Genomic DNA, 15,467 nt, shown 5'->3' with positions numbered 1-15,467 from the left:
CACCGCCATTTCCCTATTATGAGAAAAAAAAAATTAAAATTCTCTGTTTCTCACCCAGCTGCGTGTTGCATCATTAGTCCATGCACATCAAAAAATAGCATGTGAAACCATAACACTATAGACCTGGAGAAAACATTTCCAGACAGTGTTCATCTTCACTAAACACTGACAGCATTTATACAGTATAATCTACATTGCTGATAAGTACATAAACATCAGCACCCTTTATGTTGTTTTGTCAGTCCCTTTTAACTCTGAAACAATTGAAAAGATCCAATCTGTGGCTAAATAATTCTTGAAAATATTTGCTTTCCATCTGGTTGTATGTATGAGGTCAAACTGGTGAAATCTGGTGGAATGGTAAAAACAAATGAGATAATATGAATAATTAAACATACCCATATGGCTGTAATTATGGAACAGCACATTCTTGAGAATATTACTGGCAGTATTTTAATCTAGTATTCTATAAATATGCGACTCACCCTGCCTTTCACAGATGGAATCTTCCCTCTAAAGACAGACTTTTTACCCTCACTTCATACTGAGTAGCTTTAAAAACGTATCTCAAGTGCAGGGAGATTTTCATGCAAATCGCACACTCATGCTTTGCATAGAGCTCATTTTCAGCCATTTCGCATTCATGGACGTAATCTGACCTGCTCTTTTCTCAATTAAAAGGTACACATTTGCTTTTAAATTTTAGTTTATTACACCTATGACAGTGCCTGCAGCTTACTCTTGAACCTGCAAATGAAAACCAACATTTCCCTGAATAAACACATTTCAAACAGCAAGGTTTCAAATTTGCAGACAATCAAACATTAAATGACACATTCTTATTATAATGTTCTAATTAAATAGTGGCTAGTACACTATAGCATTGTGCTTTTTAATTATTCATTCCAAATGTGTAGTTAATTCTGCACACATATTGTAACCTGTAACCAATTGCAAAACTGCAATGATAAACCTACTCTTTCTTACTGGGGTTTTAATTGTTAAATGTAATGGCTTCAGCTTTTGTGCTGTATAGCACTATTACTGTATGCAAATTTGTGACTGTTTACAGTAATTAGCTGTTCTAATTAATGAGAAAATTTCAAAATGTAAACACAGCAAAGAAAAAACATTTGCCTACTCTGAAAACACACTGAAATGCACAGCTGATGTGAGCTTCTCTTTTTATTAAGTAGTAAAGAAAGAATGCATTGTGCTCACATGGAAGAGAAACATGGAAGCAATGCTGTTATCTGAAAAAATGGCTGTCACATTTTCATCATTATTTCTGAGAGAGGGTGGGTCTGTGCTACATATGTACAGGAAAAACATTTTTTGTGTCACTATGTACTTTTTGTATAACCGGTGCTTAGTTGAATTCTAATTTGTTTAGGGGGCACATCTAGTTTATGCACACATCTGTGCAAAAATACATTTATTTCATTGAATCTCAATGGCTTGCTCATAAAACAAGGACTTGTGGAGCTGAATATATATTCCAATCAACAACTACTAATTCCTTGGTCAAGAATGTCAAACATTTAACAAAATTCCTTATAAAAATACTTGCTACTTACTACCAATGGTATTTGTTTAATATTAACAATACTAACAGTTTTTCGCCCACTGAGGAAGAACTCTGCCAGTGTTTAACATTAGTGGAAGGCTCATGAATTATATCACATTAACAAAGAAAGTTCAATATATAGACATTGGAAATGTTTTAAACTAATGTTAAATATTGAACCTTCCAGTAACATGTAAAGAAACATCTATCAATAACACGCCATTTTTCATACTAGTGACACTAATATTTGCCAACTCAAGGTACCAGTCTTCACAAATCCAAAATCGCTTTGTGTCGTCAATGATTTATTTCCATGTTTCGTATACTCACAAAAACATGAAAATAAGTGCAAATATATCCTCTTAACTGAGACTTTGAAAATACTGCGAAAACCACAGAAGTCAGGCTCATCCAACTAGTTTTGTTTTCAACTGAACACTTTGATTAAACAAACTAGTGGCAGTTGTAATACGTATTTTCAGTGAACTATTACATTGATAGATGATGTTCAAAATACCCTGATTATTTTGAATTGTTGGAAAAAATACTGATTATTAGTGTCCCAGGCAAGAACATCACACAAACATGTTTCATACATACGTAGTACCAAAGGATGGGGCTAAATATAGATTTTGACCCACTTGAAAACCTATCAGTGGTAAAATAGTAATGGTCAGGCCAAAGTCAGAATATAGATAGATTTCTACACAAGCAAGCCAGGCATTTTAACAGGAAAAATATATATACATATAATTTCAAAGCATGATACAACTTAATCATTTAAAAATTAAATCACTGTGCAGTGACAAAAATACTATGTTGCTTCCACAGCAGGAATTAATTGTTACATATCATATTGCTAGATTTCATTTCAAACATACAGTATGAAAACAGTAACTGGCAGCAAAAATCTGCCTTCTGGCACACACGTAAGAAAAAAAAATTTTAGACACCGTACGTTCTATTAGGACTTAAGTTTTGGTTCAATCAAAGTTCTAAAACTAGTGACAAGTTTAAATCTCATGCCTTCAATGAGATACTGATTTGAATTATTCCAGCCCTTAGACTGAATCAGTCCTTATGCTAAAAAACAATTACAATCTAATGAGAATATCACTTTTAACTTATAACAAGGAAAATACTTGTCCTTCACACTCCACGCCTCCATTTTCTCAAAAATTATATTTTTTGCTTTGAGATTACAACAGTAATGCCCAGCCACCCCATCCTCGTCTTCATGGAAAAGTTTTACATACCAACTTATACAGTCACTTTGGCTGAAAATATTGCAAATACTTATTCATAATGCCTGTGAAAATCCACTGTATATATTACAAAACATATTAACTACTGCCATCAGTATAAGTAATTTTGTACACATACTGTAAAATATATTGTATATATTGTACAATACAGCATATGAGTAAAACTGCATATATATCAAGGCAATAAATAATATATTTTACTATATATATATATATATATATATATATATATATATATATATATATATATATATGAACATTACTTTTTGCAAGGGGAGCCTTTGAACTATGTTTTCTACCTGCTAGACAGAACATCAATACACTGATAACACCAAATAATAACATTAGATAAGCAATTGCAAACTCAGAATTCATTTAATTTAATAATATATGGGAAATCAAGTGTTGTTCGGCTTCCAGTAGCAGACATATATTTCAAATTGATTGGGCCATTTTCTTGAACAAAGGTATGTAGACAACCTCATATGGGTTTGTAATTTCAGTCAATGCATCGATGGGTATTTTACACTGCGTCATTTAGCGCTCCCCAGTAACCCTTTTTACAAAATTGTGCAAGCAAACTTTGTGGAGTCACTTCAAATGCCAGTGCTCTCGAGTTCCCCGTCCTCCTCAGAGGGATTTGACTGGGAGATCATTACCAACTTTTCCCTGTTGAAGTATTTCCATGGCGACCCTCGAGGCGGCTTGTTTGAGGCTCCCGCCCCGGGGTGAGGCGTGGCCTGCGATGCTTGTCCCTGAGATACCCCTTCGCCCGTGACCGTCATTATGGGGGCGCCCGTGTCGGACGACTCGAATGACTCCCCTCCCAGGTCTCCCAGCTTAATGTAGCCCTTGCTGCAGGACCGGTCCAGACGGGGACAGCTGAGGCGCCGGGTTCTGTCCCCCTGCCCCGATGGGGAGGCGCCCGGGTCCACGCATCTGGAGTAATCCGACAGCGCGCTGAGCGACACGTGTGACCCTATCGGCCTCAGCCCGGGCGAGGGGGGCAGGAGCTGGGCTTGCGACCCCTGCAGAGATGCGCGAGGCGCTCCCTGCTGTCCGCCTGAACCCTCCTGCGTTTCGGCCGAGCCCTGGCAAACAAAGGGGCCGGCCCTCGAGGACTCCGCTTTGGTTTTGTCTCCACTGCCGTCGCCACGGCTACAATCTGCCTGCACCTCCTCGGGCGCGTCGCCAGTGTCTCCCCGACCCTCACCTCCCCCCAAGCGTTTGGGCTCCTCCAGCACGCAATTGTTCAGTTTGATCACTGGGAGAGTGAAAGCGTTCACTGAAGAGGTGACTATGGTTCTGGTCTCCCAAGGCTTGGGAACCGGGGCCCGTTCTATGGTCCGGTTCTGGTCCCGGTAGATGCTGTAGACAGTGTCTGTGAAGGTCTGCCTCTCGCGTGAGGAGCTGCTCCTCCGGCCGAAGGGCCTGGGCCCGACCCGCTCTTGCGCTTTCCCCGAAACCGTGGAGGGCCAGGAGCTACGGGCCAGCATGGCAGCGTTGTAGGCGGGGCCTGGCTTCCCGTCTATGCTCCTCGACTGCACGTAGTTCACAAATCCATTGAGTGGTGTGCAATCTTTGGTGCGCAAACTGTGGATGTCGATAACGGTTGAGTAGATGTCCCTCAGATTGATGATCTTAGTATTTCTGTCCCGGTTCTCATGAAGCACGGCGTTGGCGCAGATGAAGAGGAATATGCCGACACCCATTACCAACGGGCCAAAGACCTTGAGTTCATCAGAGTACAGGCACCTGGCCAAGAACCTGTCAATCACACCTAAGGGAGGAGTAGCTGTGTCAGTTCCATTAGTCTGGCTGTAGTTCACCAGGTCCTCACTCACTGAGAACCCAAGCGTACCACTTACTGTCCAGTTGTTGGACTCAGGCAGAGTTCTGTTGAAGCTGCTCTGATGTTTTTCCACCTTTCCAGACAGCTGAGATTCTGGGTAAGCCAGACTTTCCTTTGGCCAGTAGCCCAGCATGGCCATGGCCACGCCCACCAGCAGGATGACCACGCCCACGGCAGCCACCAGCCCCGAGATGGAGAAGAGCTTCAGTTTGCCCTTGATTACGACCACGTCGTTCTTCCTCTTCTTCTTGGCTTTCCTCTTCCGTTTGTTCTCGGCTCGGTTCTTGGCCCGGAGCGAGTCCTGGCGCCTAGCTGATATCCGCAGCAGACCCCCGGTGGCGATCATGATCAGGATTGTACTACGGGGCTGTCACTCAACCTGGGGGAAGAAAAAGGAGGAGATGGTCAAATTGAACACAGGCGACTCCTTAAAACCTTTTTTTGGTTTGTGGAAACAAAATATTCTACATTGTATTCTAGTTATGCTCAGTTACAGACTACATTCCTTACACAGAATGTAAATAATGGTATTTACCTGGACTGTGTACAGTTTATGAAATTAGACTTATCACTTTTGTAAAAATTATACGTGGATAAATCATGAGTGTGGATACAGAGTCTGAAATGTCATGCATAATATACCATCAGAAATACTGACACTTTGACGGTTGACATTGCGGGGACAAAACAACTATATAAATTGCGCTTTCTGAAAAAAAGAAAGAAAATGAGAAAATGGCAAAAAATTAGTCATAACTGCTATTATATTTATGGTTCAAATAATAAGCCCATGAGCAGGCCTAACATGCAAGGATTGAGCACAAAATTGTGCACTTAAATTATAACTAATGTTGAAAATGCACCTTTCCCAATGTAATTTGCCATGTACACTATTGCAATCATGCCAATGAAAGCCATACTTCTTTGCAATAAAAATTGTAATGCATGTGCGCAATGCACCTAAACCACCACAACAGCGAATCAAACAGCAGACAACCTTCTGAAAACAGACTGGCACAAAATTCAGATCCATTACCAAGGGAGAGTACTTTGTAGTCACAATGAGTGTTCTTGCATTTTTGAGAGAAAAGAACAGTCTGCTTATCTTTGATGATGTTTTCAGTTAGAGGAAATGGCCCCTTGGATGTAGCATTAGCTTTCTCTACACCTTGCCTGTGACAAGGGGAATAGGGGGAAGCACCAGCTGTCTGATCCAATTAACAAAGAAATACAAGTGGGTCTCTGCCCAATTTACCCTCTATCCCATTATGAAGCCTGTCTGAAGATCTCACTTCAGTTCAGCTACATCTTTGAGGGGATGTGTGTGCATGCATGTGTGCATGAGTGTGTACAGTACGTGTGTGTGTGCAGGTCCCATATGGAAAAATGATATATGGACATATATGGGAACTACAGGTATTTTAATGTATTTATTTATAATTTATTTGTCACACTGAAAGATCTTTAGACAAAATGTAATAGTAGACAAAGGAAACCTGAGTAAATACAAAACACGTCTTTTAAAGTATTATTTTCTTTATTTAATGAAAAAGGTTATGAAACATCAATCCTACAATCTAAGCCACTGTGAATACATGCTGTTTAGTGTTATGGTCTTAAACAAGCAGAAATATATAGGGCATATAGGAGAAAAGGTGAAGATCCCATTTGCCCAGCACTCCCAATAGGACCGCTGTTGGCTTGTAGCAAGGGGAACTCTGTGATTAATGCTGTACATTAGCATAAACATTACTCCAGGAAGCAGACATTATTTTACAGGTTAGAACTGATCCCATTTCTCTGCACCACCCTAATTTATCAACAGTGAGCCAGCTCTCCTCAGCCCATGCGTCGCTATGACAATGACGGCACAGTAAACTGCTTTAACCCAATCAAGGCTGAAAGGGTCAACCTGTTACAGGCAATATCTACACAGGAAACGGGTGGAATCAATCATAATGTGATGGAGTTTGCACAGCTAATGTCATAGGGCATCAGCATAATCTTTACATATAGCTAGATAGAAACCTTATGTCACAGCATGAAAGAATATATGACTTCATCAGACATTGTACATATCTGACATCAAGTTATGATGTAAACCAGAAATATTAAATATGGAGTACGTGTGCATGTAGGCTGTTTTGGATCCAGCCATGTGTATAGGGATCCATCAGATATGATTCATCACCCTCTACAAAGCTTCAAGAGTCAATGAAGCATGGAGTTTATAGCCAGACTATAAATAGACAGGAGAATGTTTAAAAAATAGAAAAATATGAAAAATAGTTTTGTGTATAGCTACCAATACTGCTGAAGCCTAATATTTTCTTAAAAGGTAAATGCCTTTTTAATTCTGAAATACCACATTTAATCATCTACACAATTTGACTCTGATTTGTGTCTGATGGCATCATGAGTGTATCCTTTTTACTGGTTGCCTAATAATTTTGGCCTCAAAAGGGCGCTGACCTCTCCCATATCCTTCTGCAGCTGGAAAGCTTAAACGACCTTCAGATATCATTGTCCGGTTGATCCATTTAATTCTCCTGAGGGGAAATCCAATGGGCACCAACTCACATGTCAGAGACATGTGTGTGTGTGTGCGGGGGGGGGGGGGGGGGGGGGGGGTTATCTATGCTTCTACCCCTTGGTATTTTCTCCTTAGGGAAAATATTAATGGGTAGCAGCATAGCATAATAATTAGGGAACTGTGCTTTTAACACTGAGGTTGTAGGTTTAATTCCCAGGTGGGGTGCTCCCTTCGTACCCTTGAGCAGAGTACTTAACCTGGATTACTTCAGTAAATATCCAGCTGTTTAAATGGACTGAAATGTAAAAATGCAATCTGTATAAATCGCTCTGGGGAAGAGCATCTGCTAAATGCCTAGAACGTAACGTAATTAAGGGATATAACAGCAGTGGCAAGATTTGGTTAAAGTTCACAGCATGCCTGCCCCCTCCCCCCCTCTGGTTTTGAACCCACAGCCACGAAAGTAATTTTTTTGATTAAATGAATAAATATAAACAATAAGGCGTATTATAACAAACATGAGTTCTCAAACATTTGCAGTGAGTCTGCCTTCCTGACTGGCTGGGGAAGGTCATTCCACCATCAGGGGGTGAGGGCAGAGAGGAGCCAGGCTGTGAGGATTGGTTGCCAGATGCTCCTGGCACTTCAGGGACCTGAGAGCTGGGACTCCTCCTTCCTGCTCTGTCCTTGTAGCAGGGCTGCCACCAACTGGCCCTGCTAAAAGCACAGGGCAAGACTCAGGCCCTGCTCTCAGACCTCTAAAGAAGGCCTAAAGAAAGGGGCACCGTGCAGTGCATAGAGGATGTTACAGACAAGCAGGGGCTGCGGGTTCAAAACCAAGGAGGGACAGATGTACAGTGACTCCGGTGCTTGTGCCAAACTAAATCTTTTCACTTGCACAAATATATTGTTTACAGTGGTGTGTGGCTCACCTTTATAAGATAATGTGGAAAATCCGAATCCTAAGCCTGTTGCTCAGGCCACCCATATTTATTTGAACTGGAATACACAGACAAAGAGCTAAATCAAATTTGTATGCATGCAGAATAGGTAAGTAAGGTAGGTCAATTCTGCAAGTTGAAGCGGAATTATTTTGAAGCAGGGGCGGAAAATGCTATCAGAACCGATCGGAATGATGGAAAATACTACAAAAATAAGGCCCAGGTTGAAAAAACAAGGAATTATCCTTTAAGCAAATACAAGATCATTTAAAATTTCCCTGCAGTTCCATTTATTGTCGCCCTATTTTCAAAGACTTAAAACACATTTAGCTCCAGAATATATTTGAAGAATTATGAATTTAATGAATCTCATGACACTGAGGACCTTCACAGAAGGCACACATCTTTACAATGATAATGGTCGGCACAAGAACACCTCTCTTCTATCTCTAGCTGCAAAATGCCCGAGGAAACATCAACATGCTTAGGCCCATAGTACAGCATGGTTCACATTCATATATAAAAAAAGTCTAAAACCTTAAGCATTAAACTAAGTAAATATTTACCACAAAAATGTAAGAAATTAACAGACACATTGAAAAAGAGAACAGAAACAAAACACCCTCCATTGAACTGAGTAGAGATCTTCTCGACAACTACCCAATCAGGACAGTGAGCAGGGGTAGGGGTGTATTTGAGAGTGAGAGAGAGGAGAGAGAGAGAGAGAGAGAGAGGAGCTATTATTTGCACACGAACTCAACCTGTGTTTTAAAGTTTCAGTATAATGCAGTGAAATATTGCCATATTGCCCATTAAAAAAATGACAAAAAATGTAATATCGTCGCGCCCTAGTAGCGTACGATTAAGCACTTGAATCAATATACATTTTGAAATATAATGATTTTTGGCGCATTGGACATTGGATTGGATTCAGAGACAAAAATAAATCAGCATCATATAATAATTACCCTTTGTACGTAGCCTATTAAAGTATGTTGTATACAATAAACACGTGATCAAGGGTCCAAACTGTCACGACTACGACTAAAATCGAGGCTAGATATTGAAATTCGCTTACAAATGGACTTGCTCCTTGTGTCGGCGAGTTTTCCCACTAATGCGTCACAATAAAAATGTATGCGCAATTACTATGCTTATAACATGTAGTCACTTCTGCATGCCAACTGATCATCACCTGTCTCTGACCACAGACCTGCAGAACCGTGGTTAACAGAGAAGAATGGCAGTCTTAGAACGTAAAAATGCAGAAGGTATATGCACGCACTGTATTTGACAAGATATACTCTAATCCGTTCGGTAGGCTATTACATTAATATGCAATACTCCATTTTCCAAATATGAAATTCTGGGAGCTGACAGGTATTGATATACAGAGTATATTTAACATACTGCAAACTCCAATACCTGACATTTCGCAATAATTATGGTTTGCCAAATGTATGAATTCGTGTCATTAAGTTAAAATTTAAGCTGTCATTTAAAGATTCGCTGTCGTCTAGTATTTGACTATAGGCGATTCCTTCCTGTTTAATGTGAATTTATATATCATCAGTATGAAAATAGCGGATGCTAATATTTAGGCTATGTAAGTTTTGTTCAAATTCAATAATTTCAGACATGAATCAAATGGTCTTTCGTTGCTCCTCCGAATTAAATCAGTTGTGGCATTCAAGGGTAGGCTACAATAACGTGCACGTGAACTTACCAATGAACCAACGATAAGATCATCAAGGGAATAAAAAGGAGTTAAAATAGGAGTAAAAAATATAAAAATACAAATATGAATTCAGCAGAAAGTTTCTTCTAATCCGGGCGCCTCGTGCAACGGCGAAAAAGTCAGCTTTGTATTCCAAATGACAAGGCATCTGGAGGGTCCTCTTCAGCAAAGAGCTAACACGCCACATGCAGTAGTTCCCAAGGAGATTCCAGTATTTCCAGAATACATGCCTAAATCCAGCGCAGACAGCTCACGTTTGTTCGGTGCGCTCTGACGGCTGTCATAGGACTGTGCCATGAGTTTTGTTATGGTGACTTTCGTGCTATTAGGCAGAGATGTTGGGGGAACCGCTTGTGCTTCTCTGAATCTTGGCTGTCGTTGCTATGGTACCACAGAAGGCGACAGGCGGAAATTTAGGAAGGACACGCGTATTTTCTTAAACATAATCACAGGGACAAAATCCGATCAAATCCCTATAATTCGGTAGCGACGTAGTTCCTGCACAAACGACTGCAAAAAGATGTGAACGACAACATCTCGTCGCGACTGGCGTTCAACACTGCTACGAAGAATATTAAACGTGAGAAAGTATTACTCGGCTTCACTAAACAGCTGCCATTAAACTCACATTTGAAAGTGGTGAATGTTGCATACATACACAAAGCAAATGGTTGTTTATAGAAATATCCATTATCAATTTAATAAGGTTTGTACATCCATGTGGTTAAAACCCCCTATTTAAACTGAATGGAGCAATTCAAGATTTACCCTACATAATAAAAACCCATATCTTCCATGATATACACACTATTACCAGTTTATAACACGTCTTAGAGATATATTGTTTAACGTCGCTGTTTCATCATTTGCCGTAGGCTACGCTGAATAACCGTGGGTACAAAGGTTTTAGCCTTACCAGAAAATGAACTCCAGGACCACTCATACTCCAAACTGTAGGTCTATCCTCCTCGGTAACAGTGATCCACAGCTTTAAAATCTGAAGCTGAGAATAGCCTAAATACTCCAGCGGTGTGGGACCTGGCAATATTCCCCTGGGGGTGGGGGTGGGGCACATGTGCGTTTGCGCTTTGAAGGAAATTTCATGGAGGATTTCGCAGTACGTTGCTCCAGCGTTACTTTAGAATAATTTTCTACGATAGATAAATGTACCTTTTGTTGCGTTTTATTTTTCAAATTGCTGATTTAAACATTGTGGCAGTGCATTCATCTGTCTCTTTAGTCTAAAATCATATATAGTTAGGAACACAGTATTTTAATTGTATTGTCAGCCAAAGCACCATCAAGGACCAGGCAGCAAGGAAAACCGTGACAGACCGAAGCTACAAACTATACAGCATTAGAGAGAGGTGGGTGTGACAAGTCAAGCGATTGGTTCAAACAACAAAGGAAAGCTGACTATACCTGACTATACACCTACCTATTTTTCAGAGATTGCATGTGTAAAATACCTTAACATGCGATTTTTGCATCAGGAAATCACAATACAGTCGGATTTTAAAAAGGAAACAAAAACAGGCCCTGATTATATTTACATTTTTGTGAAAAATGACGGAGATATATATGTAGATTCTGCTTCTTTAATAAGTCGTGATCTCAAAGTAAAATTCACCAGATGAATGCAAAAGTTCGCATCTACATGTATGTACAGTGAATTTGGTAATCGGGTTACTCCGAGAAGATCAATGACCTAAAGTTAACGACAGACTGATCTATGGCATTATAAAGAAATTAAGCTAGTTACAAAAACAACAAAACCATCTGCACTCTACCACGAATGTAGAAAAATCATAGAAAAAATAATGAAAATTACATTTAACAGAAACATTAATGAAAATTGACTACAATTTTAAATTATTGTAATAAGTGGCGTGGTACTTTTGTTCTCCACAAAAACAAAGACCCACTGATTCATTAAAAATATGTCATCTCTTTTTGGATGGTTCTTCTTGCTGTGTTTGTTCATCATTTATGCCAGAGCGGGCATCTGCTAGAAAATAAATAAGACTGTGTAAGAAATGTTACAAAGTTCTGTCACTTTTGATTGATGGTTCAACTTTAATATTCAGAACTGCTATAATACAATTTGTAGCTATTCTTATGATATACTTGAAAAATAATTTATTTGAACTTGTAATATATTATAAAATAAATTCTGTCACAATTTAACATGTAAATACTTTTGGTATTTCAGTGTCACATATTACTTATATTCCAGAACTCTACACATTACCATTTCACAATAAATAAAAGTGAATAAGTAGATATGGTGAAATTATAGAGCAATTGTACATAAGAGAATTAAGTTAAATCAGACGGCACAACAAATTAGGGCACTGTGTAGTATAAGGTCAGTAGCAGAGCTTAATCAGAAGTTAACAGCTGTTTGATTTTTACCTGTTGTGTTTTGGAAAGAGCACCTTGAGAACACTACCAACAATGTTACACCTACAGTAACATTTAGTGCTCCATGATTGTCATTTCTGCCATCCTGTGTTTGGGAGGGAGGAGTGGGAGCAGTTAGAAAATCTATAAACACATTAACAGAGTAGACCACAGCCCTTTGTGGTTTTCAAGACAAACCTTTGAGGATTTGTCGAGTCAATAAACACAAAACCTTACCAGGTGTACGAAGACACTGGTGTGTTCCATTGACTGTCCAGTGCAGGACAGCTGTACTCTTCAGTCTCACGGTTACAGCAGGAATTCAATCTAACCGCACAGTGGGTTGTCCTACACTTTTAATAACATGTTTTACTAATAGCACAACAGTTTAGGTTATAGTCAGCTACTGCCAAACTTACTATCCTGTGAAAGTAACAAAAATGCAAGAACTTGAAAAAACAGTTCAAAGCTACTAACAAAATCACAATATGGCAGGAAAAAAGCCATTACTAAAGTTGCTGGGACTGAGTGGGAGTGGCTCATGTGTTGGTGTCAGCGCTTCCTGATTGGTTGTCCTCTGCATTCCTGAACATGAGAATGGAGTTGTAGATCTTGAGAGCCGGGCCCAGCTTCACGCTCATGATCTTCACGATGTCGCTTTGCGTCAGCAGCAGGAATGACTTCCCATCTATCTGCTGTGGAGAGACAACAAATCAAGATGACACTCCAAGCAATCGGTGTGTGGCTATGACTGCATGCATGCATACTGCGGTAGGAAAGGAAGAAGTAAATTAATCCTGATATCCCAGCATGAAGCCTCTTACTGTAGAACTACCCATCACACCATCTGTCTACTGCCAAATCAAATCATTCATCATGGAGACCTCTGTATGCGCTTATAGCAGTGGACAGTATGACGAAGCTGAGCCGTTCTAGAGTAAACCCTAGCCACGGATATATGTACAGTAGACCTTACATATATACTGGTCTAAATCCACTGAACGTAGTTTTGCATTGCAAACTGTTGGGTGATTTACACTGGCTGGTTCGTTGCAGTGTTCCACAGGTGGCAGCCAGCTTGGAATTGTGCAATACACATGATTAGCTGTTTTTCTGACATGGTAATAAACTGTGTTTTTTACTCTGAAGTATGTACACTCAGGGTCTACTGCACGTTGCTGCAGGGTATCACATATTTCACTGCAAGATGGCCAGGGAATGTTGAAAATAACAAAAAGAAGTGCTAATGATATTACCGACACATTCTTTGAAAAAAATATAGGTAATTAAATGACATTCCTCTGGTAGCACTGCTATATTACAAATAACATGCAGTTTTGAGAAGCTAGTTTTGGCTTAGATGCTAATTTCAATCAGTGAGAGATTCTAGCAGCATGTCACATTGTCTCTGCTTCCTTCCCTGACAAATCCCTGCTTCCTCCCAACATTGTACCAAACCAGCTGTGAAACTGGTGGGTGTTAGGCTGGTCTTGCAGTTAAAATGTGCAAAGGCCAGGCTGCACCTGTTGCCTTAATTAAGTGGATGTAGTGAAGAAGAGGAGGAAGTTAATGCTCATTAGTGTGAAGCAGAGCCTCCTCCAGCACACCCATCTCCTCTCACCTCCTCTCTGAAACGCTCTGCGGGGTCCTCACAGCCTGGGAGGGTCTGGATGAAACTGGCAACCTATACACACGCACACCGCACGCATACCGCACACACACACACACACACACCACAGACACACACATATATGCATGCACATACGCATGCACACACACACATACACACACACACACACGCACACCCACATACACACATGCACGCACACGCACGCACGCACGCACGCACACCACACAAAATAAATATAAGGTCAGAACTGGCCGGGACAACTAAACACAGTCAAAGTTCAAGTCCACAGAGGGACAGTGCTGCTATTAAAAAACATGTAAGCTCAGACTTCGTAAGTTTTATTTATATGAGTCAAGCAGCAGAATTAACTGCTTCTCAACCTGTCAAGTGAAATACATGCAGGATTGAGCAGCCGAACCAGGTCCTGCAAACAAAGAGCGAGCATGCTTAGAGCCTGCAAACTTTGAACCAGCAAGCTTCCATGCTTAACCTAGGACAGCAGACCAGTAACCCTTACTCATGTTCATCATTCTTGATACACAAAGAATATTCCGTGCAGACAAAATAGGCCCTCTGGACTGCATGTGGGAGACTGCAAAAGACTTTGACCACATTTGAATTTAAATAAACTCCAATGGGCTGTCTCCATGGTGATCTTAATGGAGGATCAAAGCAAGGGCTTTGCTAAGCGCCCGACATTTCTCCATAATGACCTGGTGAGTAATCCACCTAAACGACAATCTCCAGGACACCACAATGTATATGGCAGTATAAAACACACTGATGATTCCCCTGTGCACAGGGCCAAAAATGGCATCCTACAAGGGCTTAGAGGGGGTTGTTTCAGGACTGCAAAATCCTGAGTACTGGGGCTGCTCTGTCCATTTTAACATCCCCATTGCTTGAGGTTTACAGAATCTGTAATGCTACGACAGGGAAAAGCTAACACTGATAAAAAAAACAGAGAGGTTGAGAGAGAAAGTGATAGAAAGAGGGGGCAGAGAGAGAGAGACAGACTGAGAGAGAGTGTACACTGACTTAGAGGGCTGCAAGAGCATGAGAAAACCAGCCATGTGCACACACACACACACAGCAGTGTACAGGCTACGGCTCTTTGCTAGTGACCGAAAGGTTGTTAGCACAGTGGCACTAGTTGTCCATAGCTGGTTATCAGGGACATCCTGGGTGAGGCAAGGCTCAGAGCTTCTCGTGGGTCAGTGAACACAGGCCATCGCTTTTGGAACAGCAGACACTGACAGAGGCAGTGCAGATTAGCCTTACAGACACATCTTACCTCTGCAGTCATTAGACAAACCTCAGGGGTTGTGCAGACTCTCTCTCTCAAAGGTGTGATATGAAAAGGTTTTTTTCCCCTCAATGTACTGAGAAGAACATCTCCAAAAAAAAAAAAACCTCAAGCTTAACATTCACATCACACTCTCAGTTGGGCAAAATTCTCATTGAGATTCTCAGTGCGTTGACTTCACCACAATATTTTTCTCCTATTTCCAAAGTAATCCACATACATTCAAGCGTCT

The 15,467-nt window shown here is 40.6% G+C and overlaps 2 protein-coding genes across 5 annotated transcripts in view; both read right to left on the bottom strand.

Moving 5' to 3' along the window:
• Positions 1-1,167: 1,167 nt before the first annotated feature.
• On the bottom strand, positions 1,168-11,846 carry LOC135260965 (transmembrane protein 200C-like). 2 transcript variants are annotated; one of them, XM_064346736.1, is made up of 3 exons: positions 10,813-11,846; positions 9,885-10,277; positions 1,168-5,063 (listed from the first exon to the last, which is right to left on the bottom strand). In XM_064346736.1, exon 3 carries the CDS (start codon positions 5,028-5,030, stop codon positions 3,429-3,431), a length of 1,602 nt encoding a protein of 533 aa, XP_064202806.1. In that variant the 5' UTR covers positions 5,031-5,063; positions 9,885-10,277; positions 10,813-11,846; the 3' UTR covers positions 1,168-3,428. The 2 variants fall into 2 exon arrangements, with proteins under 2 accessions (XP_064202806.1, XP_064202805.1); XM_064346735.1 differs by lacking the exon at positions 9,885-10,277.
• Positions 11,847-12,638: 792 nt separating this feature from the next.
• The window catches only part of LOC135260964 (lethal(3)malignant brain tumor-like protein 4), a 60,812-nt gene continuing 57,983 nt past the window's right edge, over positions 12,639-15,467 (bottom strand). For all 3 annotated transcript variants that reach the window (XM_064346732.1, XM_064346731.1, XM_064346733.1), the window contains exons 19-20: positions 13,921-13,983; positions 12,639-12,994 (exon numbers count right to left, since the gene is read on the bottom strand). In XM_064346732.1, coding sequence (XP_064202802.1) covers positions 12,839-12,994; positions 13,921-13,983 — 219 coding nt within the window. In that variant the 3' untranslated portion in view covers positions 12,639-12,838. The remainder of the gene's footprint in view (positions 12,995-13,920; positions 13,984-15,467) is intronic.

This window comes from Anguilla rostrata, chromosome 8 (assembly GCF_018555375.3).
Source record: "Anguilla rostrata isolate EN2019 chromosome 8, ASM1855537v3, whole genome shotgun sequence".
In the NCBI taxonomy this organism is placed as follows: domain Eukaryota; kingdom Metazoa; phylum Chordata; class Actinopteri; order Anguilliformes; family Anguillidae; genus Anguilla; species Anguilla rostrata.
Note: the sequence above shows the minus strand (reverse complement) of the source record. Positions and strands in the feature narration are given on the sequence as shown.